Genomic DNA, 16,443 nt, shown 5'->3' with positions numbered 1-16,443 from the left:
AAACATCGAGTCCTCCGGCACTGTGTTGTTTGATTGTTTTCCCTTTTCGAGTCAGCGGAATTTTGCCGGCCACAGCCGACTGCCAGATTATGGGCCTGCTGCTGCGGTTATCTAGTCAACGTCCGGCTTTTTCGAGAGTCCTCCAGTCATCACGCCATGTTTTTGGGGCCCACTTCAGTACCGACACAGCACCACCGAGCGATTGGAAGGATGTCTCCGATCCGGAAGCACCGGCAAGCACGAAGGTTGGAGGTTTTGCCAAAGCCTATCAGAAGCACAGTGAATCGCTACGACAGGAACCTGCGAACGAGCCCCCGAAAACGTTTGCTTCACTGCTACGGAACTCCAAATTTGTCGATGTGAGTAAGGAAGCGAGTGAATCGAAGAATTGAACCCTCTTAGACTGTCTTTTAGTTAGGCGACGCGGAAGGAAAGATTGTGACCGGTAAAGTATTCCACGTGGTCGAGAATGACCTATACATTGATTTTGGATGGAAGTTTCACTGCGTTTGCACAAGGCCTACGAAAAATGGCGAGTAAGTAGCACGAGTTTTGGTTTCTAACACTGGCGATCGTAATTGATAATCGGGTTCCGCAGGGATTACGTTCGAGGAGCACGGGTTCGGATGCGCGTGAAGGATCTTGAGTTGTCAACACGGTTTTTGGGATCGAACAAAGATCTTACGCTACTCGAAGCCGACTGCCAGCTGCTAGGGTAAATATCATCACCTGCCGCACGATCCCGTAGCACGGAGCTTGCCAAATGAATCGTTGCACGAAAAATAGAGCCAAAGGGTATAGCGTTACCTATTCTTACTTTTATTTCCCTGATGTTCCCAAATTGACACCTGATGACACAGTTTACATTTTGCTTTTCTTCATCATAAACGACATTACCGCTTCGAGTGCTTCTTCCGTCTGCCAACGTTCACTCAGTGCCTTAGTTTCGTTTTCGTTCGCTTCGAACAGCTGATCGCGGTGGAAACGATTGAGTAGCCGCTTGGTGGTGATGATTGACCCAATCGGAAGGGCACCGTACTCCAGAACTCGTGGCCATAGTTTTGAACTAATCTCATCGTATTTTATCACGTCCGCAACCACCCCGAACCGGAGGGCTTCCTGTGCCGTCATCCGGTGGTTCAGTAGCAGCATTTCCGAGGCCTTGCTGCGGCCCATCAGTAGCGGAAAGGTGTACGACGAGCATCCTTCGGCGCACAGCCCCAGATTGGTGAAGGGAGTGTAAAGGTAGGAAGTGTCCACCATGTAAACAACGTCACAGAGCAACGCCGTTGTGGCCCCGATCCCGATCGCCGGTCCGTTGATGATCGCAATCAGCAGCTTATCGAACGCGACGAATGCGCGGACCATGTCGCGCAGAATGGTATTCCCTTGCGCCAGCTTCTCATCTACGGGGCCTTCTTCCGCCACAATGGAGCTTATATCGTTCCCTGAACTGTAGAAGTCCCCGCTTCCGGTCAGCACGACCACATTCACGGTTTCGTCCTTGTTGGCCGCGTTCAGGACGTTCCCAATGTCTTGATACGCCTGCTTGTTGAGGGCATTCTTTTTACGCGGATTGTTAAGTGTTACGCGCAGAACCGTTCCAAAGCGGTCAAGTTTTAGGTGGACCGGTTGTTGTTTTGTTGCACTGGCCATTCTGAGAGCAGAATACTGTGGCGGACACGCTCTTAACTTGAACAGGTGGCACCGCACGAACGACAGCAAATGGCGATTCACGCTGATAACGCACGGTACGATAACAGTACGTGGTGTGGACTTTATATTATTTTTCGCGGAGTCGAGGAATGGTCCGGTTTGTAGGTTGTTCAACCCTGTTCATCGACGAAACCATTCGTGATTTCGCGCACGTCGTTTGACAGCCCGATCGAGCGGGCACTCACCGTCGACCAAGCGGCGAGTGCCCCCCGGGAGACCAACACGGTTGATCGATTTTCTTTTTTGACGGCATCGAAGTTGCGCTCAACCTATTTCACATCCGGTACGGTTACTTGACGTCGGCTCGTTGCAGCAGCAGAGAAAAAGCAAGAATTCTCCGCGACCCATTCGCAAGCCGTGGCCCGCAAAGGACGTCCGAGACCCAGGGCCTACCCGTATTCCACTTCGCGAGGAGAGCAAAAACGGTGGTGTAATCGTACCGAACCCGAGTTGCGGTCGCGTTAGCAGCAGCCGCCGCCAAGTGTGTAGCCGAGAAACGTCGTCGTCGTCGGGCTTTTCAGTGCCCGGGTGGAGCGGTGTGGAGAAGAGCAAAGGTGAATAGCAAAGTAGCAAAAGAAGCGAGGAAAAACGACAAAGAGGGCAAAAGTGGCACCCCGTTTCGTTGCCGTGTTCCCTCCATCTAAGTTCCATCGGTACGTACGTATGCGTAACCAGCAGTGTGTGAGCCGAGCAAAAAAAGACCTGACAGGAAAAGAACACGAAGATTGGATTACTTTCTGAGCTGCCCGCAGTAGGCTTTTGGGGGCACTTTTCGGTGCGGCGAATGGGCGACGCACAACTCGCGTGTTGTTGCTGGTGGTCCTGCTATTCTTGCAGAAAGTTGGCCACAAAATCCCGTCCACTTTCGGTCATTCGTCCGGTGGCATCATTCATTTTGCCGAGAGAAACAGCGCAACCGAGAACGGCACACGATATGTCAAATGACAAGAAGTCCGTCACCAACACATGCACACGAGCGTGTGCCTCCTGTAATCGCAGTCGGCTATGAGGTGTAGTAATTGCTTTGCCACACTTTGCGCTGTCAAATAGCGATAGTAGAGACTCTCTAGAGTGGTGCTTCGTAACCTCCGAGAACGTCACGGTGGACAATCGAGACCATCGCACGGATTTCACGGTGCGATTTTGGGCCCACAACACGGGCAGCCTGGCGAAGAGGTACGTGGCCTCGAAGAAAAAGTAGGCAACAGCACGCGCGCCGCCGTGCTGAACCGTTTCCGCCCTTTTGCCGACGACCCATCGTCGCCGCCGTCGTCGTTGCGGTGTCATGTTGAGTCGGTGCGTATTGAGAGTGTGTTCGTGCGTTCGGACCCGTGGACGGACGGCTGAACTTCACTTCGGTGGGCAGTTTTTCACAGTTTCTCCATTTTCACCGCCGTCCGTCGATTTTCTCTTCCCCCTTTCCGGCTTTGTTCCGGCAAATTCTTTTCGGTGATCACCGCCCCGGCCTCCTAGGCTTCGGCACGGCTTCCGCCGGTAGCGCCCATGCACCACCGCATCCACCGTTGATTCTGCGAGTGACCATTAATTGAGTTTTCTTATTCCAAAAATATCGGTTCAAGGATTTAGTGTTCCCCGTTCCCTTCGCGTCGCCAACCATCGCCACAGACTGCTTTGATTTTGATAGAGTGAGAGCAAACGGTGATATTTTACCGTATTCCGGAAACTCATAATTACCATTTCCTTCTTTTCTTTCTCTCACCTAGCATCGGCAAACTCCGCCAACGGCGCCGTGTGACGCGAAAAACGCGACCAAGAGGTGGCGGAGCGGTCGGTTTTTTCCCATTTTAAGCAAGAATCTGTTTAAACCATAAAATAGGCATTCGTTCGTGAAAGGATGTGAAGCTGTAGTGTGACGCGAAGGAGAAGAAAACGAAAAACACTGCACAGAAGAATATTCTTGGCTCCAGAGTGCCGCTGGCGCTCCCCACAACGGCCGGGGGTGGTTAGAGTGAAGAATTATGTGACGTTCCTGTGGTGTGTAAAACCAAATTACCCGCCGTGTCACACCGAACCTCTTCAGTGTCCTTAGTGTGTGTAGTGTGTGCAGTGCAGAGCAGTGCAGTGGGAAGGGAAGTTGCAAAGCCTCTGGCGACAGAATCGCGGCGCTCGATCGGCGCGGCGGTGTGTTCGTATTTTGTGTGGTTCAAAAATTAAATCTGTTTTTCGTTGCCACATACGCCACGCGTGTTTGCAAGTGTTGGTGGGGTAGGTTTTCGTTTCGCGTATGGTGAGTGTTGTACGGGCGGTGAAGTGCAGGATAGCGGTCGTAAAGGTTGCACCATCTCGCGACGTGCACATCCCTTCCAGGTGGGGTGGTGTAGTGGTGGATACGAGCGGTCCACCACCGTGAGGCACACTGCCCGCTCTAACCCCTGGGTGGGATAAGCAACCCGGAAGAAAAGGGGTAAAAGCCCCCTGACTGCCATCAACACCATAGCTCATTGCGTCGTCGCATTATCTAGGAGCATTGAAAACCCCATCGCAGCAACATACACAGGAGAGATCAGAAAAGGGTCGCAAAACGTCACCATCTAGTGTGCGGCGAGTGTGATATTTCGTCGTAGTGAACGTCGCGAAAACGAGAACATTTTTTACGTGTCCTCCTCCGAACAGTGGCGCGGCTCCGATCACGGCCTCATTGCCAACTGCCATCAGTCGCATTCCTCCTCCGTGGTCGTCCCGTTGTTAGCAACGCTCTGACGGTGTGGCGAATGTCGGCGTCATCGTTTCTCATCGCCAAAAACCGACCTAAGCAACGACCAGCAACGTGTGGGGTGGACCTACGGACGAATGCTCTGGCTCCTTCGTCTCCGTGCCATGGAGCACCTTAAGACGGTAAGTGCGTTTTTGAAGCGAGTACATTTTCTTCCTTCTCCGAGCAAGCGAAGGAAAACAAGGGGCCAAACGATCGAAGGTGGTGGTAGCGAATGGTATCGGGGTGAATACGTTGGACCGCAACATGGGGCGTATTGATCGGTCACATATGTTTTCTTTTGTAGACATGATGCTAAGATTGAACGTGTTACCCATCATTGACTATCGGAACCACGGTCAATCGCTTTTTGAATCATGATACCGAATTGGCAATCGAATGGATTGATTAGTGCACACCCTTCGACAGCCGGCGCACTACAGCATTTTTGGTATTTTACAACATTCGGATGCTGCATATTATGAATCCGCCATGAGGGGCCATAAAACCAGACCAATGGGTCCATGTGCCTTCTTATATTTTTCTGGGAACACAGGAATTGACGAAACAATTTTATGTAATCCGCAACATGCCCACAAGCCAAACACAAAAGATCCGACCGCTGACGGCATAAAGTGTCAATCTCTAGGTTAACGGCCATTGGGTGGTTTTTTCCCTGGCAAGCACTGTTTCCTTCACCGTCTCTTCACATGGGCCAAGTGTTTCGGAACTGCCAAAGTGTGACTGTGATTGACGGGTGAGTACGATGACGCGTTGATGACGAAATCAGAAACCGCAACAGCTGGTCATTTGCAAACGTTGCTGCTTCGCCGACTCCAGGCCAGTTCTCATAGATGCCGTTGCAGAAGAGAACGATCGTGTAATGCGTGCGGGAGAAAATAAGGAAGATAATTTTGGTTTGGCTTTCTTGTGCTGTGCCCAAGAAGGGTAGGCAAATGCTAGAAGTGGACTAGAAAGGGAGACTAGCCCTACCGAGGATCTAACCCATGGCATAGTCACGCTCTATTGACGAAGGTCTAATGCTAATATGTTTGACGATACTGTAAAAAGACCCCTCCAGCTAAGGAATGCAAACCGCAGGACTAACCGCATGTATGATGATGGTGCATGCTAGTAACATTGAACCATGCAGATGTAGTGCAGCATGGCCGCGAGTGCATGTGTAGTTGTTCTGGGTGGGATATTTCATGGCTTTAAGTCACAGTCGAAAATGATAAGGTTAACAGCAACTTCATTAGCGTTGCCATTGTTTTACGGAAAAAGTAACGATGTGACGTTAACGCACACAACCAAAGCTTTATTGTACAGAGAAAAGATTAAGGCACATTCTGTGCACATTAATTTTTGGCTAGTTCCACCCTTGCTCGCTTCAGTGCAAGCAACTCTCGGTGACCCCAATACGGGTTACCAAATATAGTTAAGGTGTGTGTGCGGAGTGTGTGGAATTTTTATATTCATTCCATTGATTTCCCTTTTCCTCTCGCAAAAGGGTCAATCTGTGTTTATTAGTCACACATTTTTGTGATCGGTTTTGCGATTTTGGATTATTTTCCATTCAGCGTCTTTTGGTCTTGTGAACAGAAAATGTTAAAAAGAAGTCTTACCCCTAATGAATGCTGTTGTTGCAAAAAACCATATGCGATGCTTTAATTGTTCCATGTGTGTAATGTACTTTTATATTTTCTCACTCTCTCTTTCTCTCTCTGTTTCCCTGCAATGGTTCTCATGCTCTCTTTCGTTCTCTTTCTCTCGTCGACTACGATGTGCGTACGATGACTGGGTGCAGATGCACCAAACGGTTGCCGTTGCAAGCCTTCCCAATGCCTCCTGCGGTTGATAACACATTGACAGGAAGGACTCGGAAAAACCGCGTTACAAAATTCCGTTCCAGTGGAACAGCACACCCATGCTGTGTGTGTATGTGTGTGTGTGTGTGTGTGTGCGGTGGACGTTCTGAAAGTACGCCCCAGTATATCCTTAGTAGGCGCCGGTGGTTGTAAAATGCGCACAAAACTACATTTCGAGAGTCAGTGTTGTGGACAGTAGTGTGAGACGTGTGGCCGGAAAAGTATCAGAGCTCTGTGTGTGCCCGGCTGGAGGGGGCGCAAACCCGGGTCAAGGCGGCACGTCCTGTTTGCGGGGTATTGGGAAAATGACTGATCGGAACTCGTGGGCAAACGTCACCAAGCGTCACCGTCGCCGTGATCGTCGTCCGCACAAAGTGCACGAAGGTGAACCGACGTACCATCATCCAAGAGACGGATGATGAACTGTGCCGGGAACTCGAGCGCAGGAAGCCACTACCAATTTATCGATCTCACCGACGCCGGAGAGCGCGATGCTGCCACATTGAGGGGCCTCCTGTTTCCACTTTCACCTTCCGTCGGGGCAGCAGCAGGAACGGATGCGGCCGTCGGTGTCGATGATAGTGTCGCGGCCGTTGAAGGCGGTGGCAGAAAAGCTGCGGCCAGTGTTGCCATGGAGTGTGCTTCCGGAGTGATGCCATTGTCAAGCGACCGTCACCAACGGCGGGACCCTCGAGCCAAGATGGCCCCGGTAGTAGTTGGAGAGGACATCATCGTCAATCCGCCGATCCCGCTAATCGCTACCCGCCATCCCCCCGTAGCGCTCAATCCCAATGCGCAGGTGTTTGATCCAATGATGATGATGATGATCTTGCCAAACGTTGAACCGACCAATGGCGGCGGCGGCGGCGGCAGCGGCAGCAGCGGTGTCCATCGAGAATCGAACGCGCTGTTGGCAGATCAGCCAGAAGGCTCGCTCAATCGAGGAGGGCGGTTGATGATTGTTCCCGTTGGCGGTGGCCCCAAGCCGGGCGCGGCATTCGTTTCATCCAGCAGTCCCCCGGCCGGACTGGTTCCGGTGATGCTGCCATCCATCGAGCGGCCAGCGCTGGTGTTGGATCAGCCGTACCCGCCAGCGGAACCACCGGTACCGGTGCCCCTCGGCGTCGGTGGATTCGTCACCGTAGCAAAGCCGCCGGCCATAGGCAGCATGCATCTTGAGCATCATGCACCACCACCCTCCTACTTCCAGCCAGCCTTAGCCAACACCGTCACCTCCACAGCACCAGCAACGCTGCCGGCCCTCGGTAAGCGTTGTTGTGTTGAATGCCAAATGAAACGAACAAAATTTACTCGATCTTCCGTTTATGAGTTTTTTTCGTGACCATCTTTCGTTCCGTTTCCAACGCTCTTACCTTGCACTTGCACTCTGTCCCCGCAATGAGTTTGATTCTCAAAAATGGTGTCGTAAGCGTGAGCGTGAGATGTGATTTGGCGCATACCCCTATCCGGCTTGATTCAAGTAAAGCAATTTTCCAGATTCTCTAAATTCTCGCGAATGTGCACGGGGCGAAACGATGCCTTTTAGTCTTTTTTTTCACTAAGCTTTGCACCTATCCGTCCGTTTCCCCTGCATGATGCACTGCAACCCACACCTGGCTATAGATTGTTTAAGCTTCCCTTCACTTAACACCATCCTGTCTCCGTCCAGCGTCTGGTCTGTTTTTTTCGTGAAATGATTCGTGCTTTACAGTTCGTTCGTTATACTTATCCGTGTCCCGCTTTTGCTGTTGTTTAAGCCTTCCTGTTCATGTTTGAAATTTGATTCAATAGCAATAGCCTTATCCATAGGTAACAGCTGTTAGCTACTTTTGCCACATTTTGTTGCTAATGTTTCCTTTGTTGGAATTGTGTGCGTTAATTTATGCTTCTCAATGATTTTTGTATTTGTAGAAACGAGAACTTTAGTTAGGTAATTAAACTGTCTAAGCCCCTTTTTTTGATGAAGGATTTAATCGTAGTCGTAAACCAAGGTAATGAAAATAAACTCAAATCTTAACATTGGTGCATCACATAGTAGTGTTTTTTATCGTTCGTTAGGCCAAGCAGACTTCGTGTTTGGGTAAGATCCCATCGATGATCGCAAGCATCTTCGTTCCATCTGCCACTACTAAATAATCTGGCACTAAAAAGGACCTCAGTGTAGGGTATGGTTAGGCCAAAATGGTGACAATAAAGACAAGGAAAAGACAAGTTCCACGCTCAAACAGCGGCTCTAATACCTTTATTTTTATTTGACATAATTTTTAACCATTATCGTTAGTGGCACTTTCCTGTACTACCTTCGATTGCTTGCGCGTAAATGTTCAAAGTATGAATTTTCTATCACAATACCGAACTGATACCATGTTTCCCGTTTCCCTTCCACGTGCTCTGTAGTGAACGAAGCTGCCGCCAACAGTAGTGCGTTCGTCGTCGACCCGGCGCGGTTGCTGGAACGCGGAGAACCGTGGATCGGTTGCTCGGTGCCTACGAAGTCGAGCGGAGGAGAAGAGGTTGCTTCACGGACTGCCAACGTCGTGACAGCAGCAGCGACTATGCCTCCGCACACTAACAATCCGCACCACCTTCAGCAGCAGCAGCAGCAACAACAGCAGCAGCAGCAGCAGCAGCAGCAGCAACAGCAGCAGCAGCAGCAACAGCAGCAGCAGCAGCAGCAGCAGCAGCAGCAGCAGCAGCAACAGCAGCAGCAACAGCAGCAGCAGCAACAGCAGCAGCAGCAGCAGCAGCAGCAGCAACAGCAGCAACAGCAGCAGCCACAACCACAGCAAGGGCAAGGGACCGGAACTCCGCAACCGCAACAACAAACGCACAATGTAGTGGTCCCTAATGGTCGAGGTGGTAGTGGTGGAACCGACGGAAGACCCCCTGTCGGCGGAAACGATGGAGGCGGACGAAATTCCGACCGCGATAACGCTAATCAGCTACAGCTGAGCGTATCCGCTTCGAACCATCAACAGCAAGTGATGCCGCACGTTTATACGGCCTCGATTCCGACCTCGGCTTACATGCAGCCCGGACCGCACGGGATGTACCCGGTGCAGATGCTCCCCCAATCCGTGCCAAACAATGTGTACGTGAGCAATCTGACGGCGAATGTGAACGTGCACGGGTACATGAGCCACGCGATTTCCCCGTACCATCTGACGACGGGCACGCCGGCCTACCTGCCGGCGGATGTGGGCGCTGGGGGACAGGATATTCAGCTGATGCAACAGGCGCCCATGTCGATGCCGCCGACCCGCGGAGCCACGCGTCGCGGTGGCCGAAACAATCGCGGGGGCAACAATTCGCGCTCCCGTGGTGGTTACGTGCCGCACTATATCCACCAACAGCAGCAACAGCACCAACACCACCAGCAGCATCAGCCACAGGGAGGTATGCTGCTTGCCCCGCATCATCAGGGTGGACCGGGCGGTCCCCAACAGCACTCGCAGCAACAGTCGCAGCAGCAACCGAACCAACAGGCAGGCGGCCAGCAGCAACAAACACCTCCATCGTCTTCGGGCGGAGCGGGAGGTCCCTCGCAGCAGCAGCAACAGCAGCAGCAGCAGCAAGGTCCACATCCGCCCCCTCAGCACACTCCCGAGCTTATGCACCTGGATGCCTCGATGATGGGAGGAGCTGGACAATTCGGAGGCTTCGGAACGTACTACATCCCGGTGATGTCTTCGCCGCACGCCGCTGCACAGCATGCGGCTGGAACGCCACTCTTCATGACCACCGCGGCGCCGCACATGCCGATGTACTACAACCCGTCGATACACGGCTATCCGCCGGGCATGATGTACCATGTCGTTCAGCCCGATTACTCTTTGTACGATGACAAGGGAGAGGAGCAGCAACAGCCGCACAGTGGGGTTGGCCAGGGAGGCCACGACGACGGTGGTATGCATGGAGGTCCGACTGGACCTCCGCCCATGTGGGTCCCGCCACCGATGGCACTGGAGTACCACCCGGAGGGGGTCGAATATCTCTCCTCAAACGAGGACGATGGAGGCAACGGAGCTCCTGGTGGCGGTATGATGCAGACTGGACCACCTATGCCAGCGCAAGTGATGCAACCGCCGCCCCCGATGGCCCACCATCACGTGCTGGATCCGAACGTGCCCGGATTCACGATGCAGATGGCGGCACCGACACCGGTCCGAATGCAGTCGCCGGATGAGTACATGAACCTTCAGGGACCGCCTCAGTCGCAGTCCGCCGCCTCCGGTGGTATCGTTGTGTCGGCTGAAGAGTACAATGCGCTCAACAACAACTCCATCATCCCGGCCATCGCGGGAAATACTTCGAATGCCGTGACCATGCACTCACCAAGCATGGTCAGCAGCTCCACCTTGCCACCGCACTCGGTCGTTCCAGGAGAGATGGTGATCGGCGGGGCAGGCTACATACTGGGCCCACCGCACCAGCAGCAGGAGCTTGTTGGTGGTGGTGGCGGTGGTCAGCAGCAATCGCTTGAAGCGGATGTTCTGGTTGATCAGCAGCAGCATATCGAACAGCACCAGCTCGAGGGTGGTCCGTTGAATAATAATTTCATCGTGGACCATCAGTACATTCACTCGCATCCACCGCCCCATCTGGGACCGGCCGTGGTCCCACACCATGTCCCTCAGCCTCTGCATCCACAACACCATCGAACACCGCACGGAGTTGCCTTGAACTGTGAGTAAACGGGTCCGGCTTAGGCTACCGTTTCTACCGACGATCGTCTAATTCTTGTTTTCTTCGTATTTTTTGTAGTAACGGAACCACCACCATCCGCCCTCAGTCAGCCGCCGTTCGCTCATCACGCAGCCGAACTCCATCCGGAGCTGTTGCAGTCGAAAGCGGCGTGCGGTACTAGTGGCCCGATGGCTCTAATGGTGGAAGGAGATAGAAGCGACACCAACAACAACAACCACTCCCCGAAGCTGGTCGATGCGGTAGTAATGACCAATTCCTCCCCGGCTTCGATTGTAAATATCAACAGCAACAATACGACAACTGCACCGCCGCCGCCGCCGCACCATCAACCATTACATCACCCGCCGCAGCAACAGCACCAAAAACCGTCGACGGATGCAATCGGCAATAGCAGCGTGCTCGAAAAACAGCAACACGTAGCCAACGCCCCTAAGCAGCTGCAACAGCAGCCACCGCATTCGATTGTGCCAAACCACAGGACGCCTCCGCCGCACCAAGGATTCCATCAGGGCCCACCGCCTCCAACGCAGCAGAAGCAACACATCAGCGGGTACGCGGATGTGACGAAAGGAACTCAGGAGCGTATGGAAAAGCTTTCGTTGAAAGATGATCGCCGTCCTCCGGCTGCGTCTGGCGCTGTTGTGCAGCGCCAAAGTGGTCCACAAGGTCTCCCAACACCGAACGCCTGGGGTACCACCACTGGAACTACCGGTGTCGGTACTGGGACCGGCCCGAAGAAGAACACAGCGTCCGTGTCAGTGTCGGCCATACCGAATAAGGAGTTCCCGGTACATCCGGTATTTCCGGTGCACCCGGCGGCAGGTGCGCCACCGTCCGCTTCCATTGCCACGATGGGGACGACGGTGGTTCCGAAGCAGCCACAGTCGATGGGTCAACAGTCTTCCTCTGCCGCGAACGTCGGTCACCAGAAATCGTACGGACCCGGAGCTAACGATGCCCATAGCCAACGGCATTCGAACGCCGTTAGTGGGGTTCATGGTACCGGAGGAGTAGCCCCGAACGTAGGACCGCCCGGAGGTACGGTGATGGGCGGCGGGACTACACCTGCGGCCTCGGCCCCACTGATGGAATCCAAAAAGGTCGAAGCCATTCCACAGCGTACGGTGTCGACGACTGCCGCACTTGCGGGTAACAGTGGCGTGATCGCCGCTGTGGAAAGCAGCAGTAGTAGCGTTGGCAAAGCTCACCATCCGCAACAGCCACACGTTCAGCCGGCGCCGCCGCCGGCCTCGCAACATCAGCAACATCAGCATCATCAGCAGCAGCATCAGCAGCATCAGCAGCAGCAGCAGCAGCAACACACGGTAACTAAGTCAGCGGACAAACCAGCGGTTGCCATTAACCACCCACTAAACATACCGCCCCCCGATCATCATCCACTAAACATTCCACCACCAATCATTGTGCCCCCGCCACAGATACCTCCCGGTGGAGCGCCACCTCAGCAGAACAAAACCTGGGCCAGTCTGTTCAATTCCTCTTCCTCATCCTCGACATCATCTTCGTCATCGGCCACACCGTCGTCGTCCATGGTACCGTCGTCGACGGCGACCCCAAACATGCATCCTGCGACGTCCGCACCGGCTACGACCACCACCGGAGCACTAGCCGTACCTTCGCCACTGTCCGCTGCAGTTGCGGCCCCGCATCACCAGCATTCGACGCCAGCCGGTGCTGCTGGCACGGTAACACCAGCCCACCACCAGCACCATCAGTCCAATGTCGCTGCCACTGCTCCACCGTCGGTTGCAGCCCAACCGCCGCCGCAGCCACAGCCGGCGCAGGTCAATTTTGCACCTCCAGTCACACGAGCGCCTCAACCAGCCATTGTCGGACCACCGAGCGTAGCCGCGGTGGTTGCGACAAACGGCACTGATTCTAACGCCACATCCGGCAGCGCCACCACCAGTAGCAGCAATACCAGCACTAACACCGTAGTAGGTACCAAAACTCCGTCCAACGATGGCACCACCGGGAGTGCGAAGAGGCCGGTTGCGAAGGTACAGCCGTACGAAAGAAACCACATGACACCCGGAACCGGAGCCATGTCGTACTCTTCCGCCGCTGCCTCCACTCCCGGGGTAGCAACAAGTGCCTCGTCAAACGTTACAGGAAAGGCTGGTAATGCTAATAAGACCCCAGGAGGAGTAGCTGGTTCAGGAGGAGGTGGCACAAAAGGAGGCTCGAGTGCTTCTGCGACCGATCAGAAGGATGAATTTTCTCTCAAATTTGGAGGTAAGATCTAAGACCCACTCGGTGGATCAATTGGCAATGGCGCAACGCGTCACACTTGCCTCCGCCGAGTCGCTGGGTTCGAGCCCCCTCTCAAAACAAACAAACAAAAAAATATGCTTAGTTTTCCTTCTGTAATTTTCTTCCCACCTTATATTTATCCATTTGAAGTCAGCAAACTACTCTTTACTTCCGTAGAGTAATATGCGTTACACAAATGGAAGAGAGTACCCCCAATCTATGGTCGCATTTTCTGGGTGTCCACGCTGGCTAATCGTTCTGATTGGCTTGTGGTTTCGCCCGTTCATGCGACTGCACCCCGTTTCTCTGAGAGTTTGCCATTGCCCCGTGGCATTAGCATTAGTGATGAAACACACATGCCCTTATTTTGTTTTCCGATTTCATTTAGTGGGTAGCGTCGCTCGATGAACGACGGTTGTATGAGTGTTGGTTTCTCCGTTTACTCTCGTTTCTCTTTTGCAAACAGAGTTCCTCAGCAGTTACCACTTCGAAAACAGTAGCATCAGCATTGTGCCACGGGGGCTGATAAATCGATCCAACTACTGCTACATCAACACCATCCTGCAGGCGCTGGTGGCCTGCCCACCGTTCTACCATCTGATGCGCACAATCCGCTCGCTGCCCGCGGCCAAGAACGCCAAGCATCCGAAACCGTTTATCGATGCCATGTAAGTGCCAGTGCGCGCTCTCGCCGCGCTCTTTATGGAAAGAAAATGGGTTTCAAATGTGCTTTCCTTCCTCCCTAATAATAAAGGTGCTCGCTGGTGGGTGAATTCTCGCAGCTACCGATGCGCTCGAAGATGTCGCGCGAAAAGGGCAAAAAAGATGACACACCGGACATAGCGGTTGACACACCGTTCGAGCCGGTCGTAATCCACAAGATCCTGAACGGTGTGCGGTCGGACATTTTCCAGATCGAGGGTCGGCAGGAGGATGCGGAAGAGTTTCTCGGCTGCGTGCTGAACCGTCTGAACGATGAAATGATCGAGGTGAGTGACGAAGTTTGGCCTTTTCGATGGGTTTTTTTTAACGGACGAACGATTAATTGTCATCCGCAGTTCATGAAGCTAAACAAAACTGACCAGGGTGGCGTGAATGGAGAAGAGCCGACGAATGGCGAGGTGCACGGTGAAGAAGACGATGATTGGATGGTAAGTAACAGAGGGTCTCTTGTGCGTGACCATCATCATGAGAGATCATCCGGTAGCCGTGTGCGTTAACTGCACGGTTTACTGTGTGTGGTGATGAGGTGATCGTGAGTTCGAATCTTCGTTCCTTAGTTGCGCAAAATTCGTCTGTCGTTTTGTGGAACGATGACACACCCCGCCATCCTTAAGCCGGCAGAAACAGAGTTTTTCAATATCAGAATCTGTAGCTTTATGGTGGGGAAATCAGAATACCCCCTCTCGCTTTTGTGTAGAGTGGCCAAACTTCTCTCTTCTGGTTAACTCAAGATAAGCGATGGACAAACACTTTTTATTCTATTTTGGTTGCGTAGAAAATATGTGTACAATTGTGTATTTATATAGTTTTTTTTTCTTCTTATCCCCCCAACCGAAGGTGATCTGTGGCAATCGGAACAAGGGAACGATAACGCGCACGACGGACTTTGGGCGCTCTCCTATTAGCGATATATTTGGCGGAAAGCTTCGTTCGCGTGTACAGCGCGACGGCGTGCCACCGACCTACAACATTCAGCCGTTCTTCACGCTTCAGCTGGACATCGAGGTAAAGGCTTGCTGGGTGCCAGTGACCACTAGATGGCGCTACCGTAACCGTGGTGCTAAAAATAGAACACATGCACAGATGCTGAAACGGGATATGGGCTTGATCTGATCGCTTAACGTTTTAAATTTTATCATCTTGAAAATTCATTTCAGTTATTTTTGTTTTTCCCCTTCAACAATTCACTTAGCAGATCGTTTTCGTAGTTCACAGCCTCACGTGTTTGTTTGGTCTCATTTTTTTCAGAAAGCGGCCTCCGTGAAGGAAGCGCTGGAGCAGCTGGTAGGCAGGGACGAACTGGAAGGTGTGACATGCACCAAAACGAAGCAGGAAGTGGCCGCCTGGCAGCAGGTTACGCTGGAGGAGCTTCCGGTTGTGCTGATCCTGCACCTAAAGTGCTTCGATTACAAGATGGACGGATGCACCAAAATATTGAAGACGCTGGACTTCCCGATCGAGTTGAAAATCGATTCAAGTATGCATCCGGCGCATTGCTGCTGCTGTGTGTGTGTCTGCTAATTGCGTTCCTAATGTTGTCCCTTTATCACATAGAATTGCTGTCCTCGAAGGGGAAGAGCTACTCCGCCAAGCAGAAGCAGTATAAACTGTTTTCCGTAGTGTACCACGACGGAAAGGAAGCATCGAAGGGGCACTACATCACCGATGTGTTCCACGGTGGGTACGGCAGCTGGATCCGCTACGACGACAGTTCCGTCAAACCGGTCACCGAGTACAATGTGCTCCGACCGCGCGCACCTCGTGTACCTTACCTGTTGTACTACCGACGGATGGACACACACTATCATGGTTCGAGCAGCGACAGTGGAAGCACTTACCATCACCGTGGTAGCGGCAGTGTTGGTGGCGATGGTGGCGGTGGCCGTGGCGGAGGAGGAGGCGGCGGTGGTGGTGGCGGTGGTGATAGTGGTGGCGGCGGCGGCGGCGGCGGTAGTGGCCGCAGTGGTTCGTATCATTCGAGCAGCGGCGCCGAGAGGCACAACAATGCGCACCATCATCACAACAACGATCATGGCAGAGGTGGTTACGGTGGTGGACCGTATTACGGCAACAGTGGCAACAGTGGATACGGACACACCAACAGTGGCCAGTATGGCAATGCGAAGTGAACGCTCCGTTCCGTTCCGTTGACTGTCTGAATGTACAATAAGTGTGTTCTGTGAGTCTGTGTGTGTGTGGAGAAATCTGTCTGTGCGTGCTGCCAAAAATAGCTCCATTGCCGTTCTGAAGGAATCGAACAAAAAACTCAAAACAATTAACAATGATGAACTCATCAGAAGAGAGCGGCGTATGAAACGGCGGTGCTGTTGTTAGAAGAGCGACCGGCTCCGATGTTCGAAGAGAGTTGTCTTTCAAGTCATCGACCAGTGTTCCTTACCGTGTTCCGGAAATGCACGGAGATGGGATTTGTGGAGCAGCAAA

At 52.9% G+C, this 16,443-nt stretch overlaps 3 protein-coding genes across 3 annotated transcripts; 2 read left to right on the top strand and 1 right to left on the bottom strand.

The window, feature by feature from the left end:
- Positions 1-13: 13 nt before the first annotated feature.
- Positions 14-816, top strand: LOC128277794 (28S ribosomal protein S28, mitochondrial). Its single transcript, XM_053016320.1, has 3 exons — positions 14-359; positions 415-536; positions 599-816. The coding sequence occupies exons 1-3, from the start codon at positions 90-92 to the stop codon at positions 717-719; spliced, it is 513 nt and encodes a 170-aa protein (XP_052872280.1). The 5' UTR covers positions 14-89; the 3' UTR covers positions 720-816.
- On the bottom strand, positions 811-1,786 carry LOC128277793 (enoyl-CoA delta isomerase 2). Its single transcript, XM_053016319.1, has one exon. It carries the CDS (start codon positions 1,654-1,656, stop codon positions 862-864), a length of 795 nt encoding a protein of 264 aa, XP_052872279.1. The 5' UTR covers positions 1,657-1,786; the 3' UTR covers positions 811-861.
- Positions 1,787-6,712: 4,926 nt separating this feature from the next.
- On the top strand, positions 6,713-16,130 carry LOC128279143 (trithorax group protein osa). Its single transcript, XM_053017862.1, has 11 exons — positions 6,713-7,562; positions 8,695-8,963; positions 9,105-10,983; positions 11,062-12,230; positions 12,285-13,260; positions 13,745-13,946; positions 14,033-14,267; positions 14,337-14,429; positions 14,839-15,006; positions 15,250-15,478; positions 15,556-16,130. The coding sequence occupies exons 1-11, from the start codon at positions 6,713-6,715 to the stop codon at positions 16,128-16,130; spliced, it is 6,645 nt and encodes a 2,214-aa protein (XP_052873822.1).
- Positions 16,131-16,443: the final 313 nt, after the last annotated feature.

Source organism: Anopheles cruzii, chromosome 2 (assembly GCF_943734635.1).
Source record: "Anopheles cruzii chromosome 2, idAnoCruzAS_RS32_06, whole genome shotgun sequence".
NCBI classification, from domain to species: Eukaryota; Metazoa; Arthropoda; class Insecta; order Diptera; family Culicidae; genus Anopheles; species Anopheles cruzii.
This window is presented reverse-complemented; position numbering and strand designations above follow the sequence as displayed.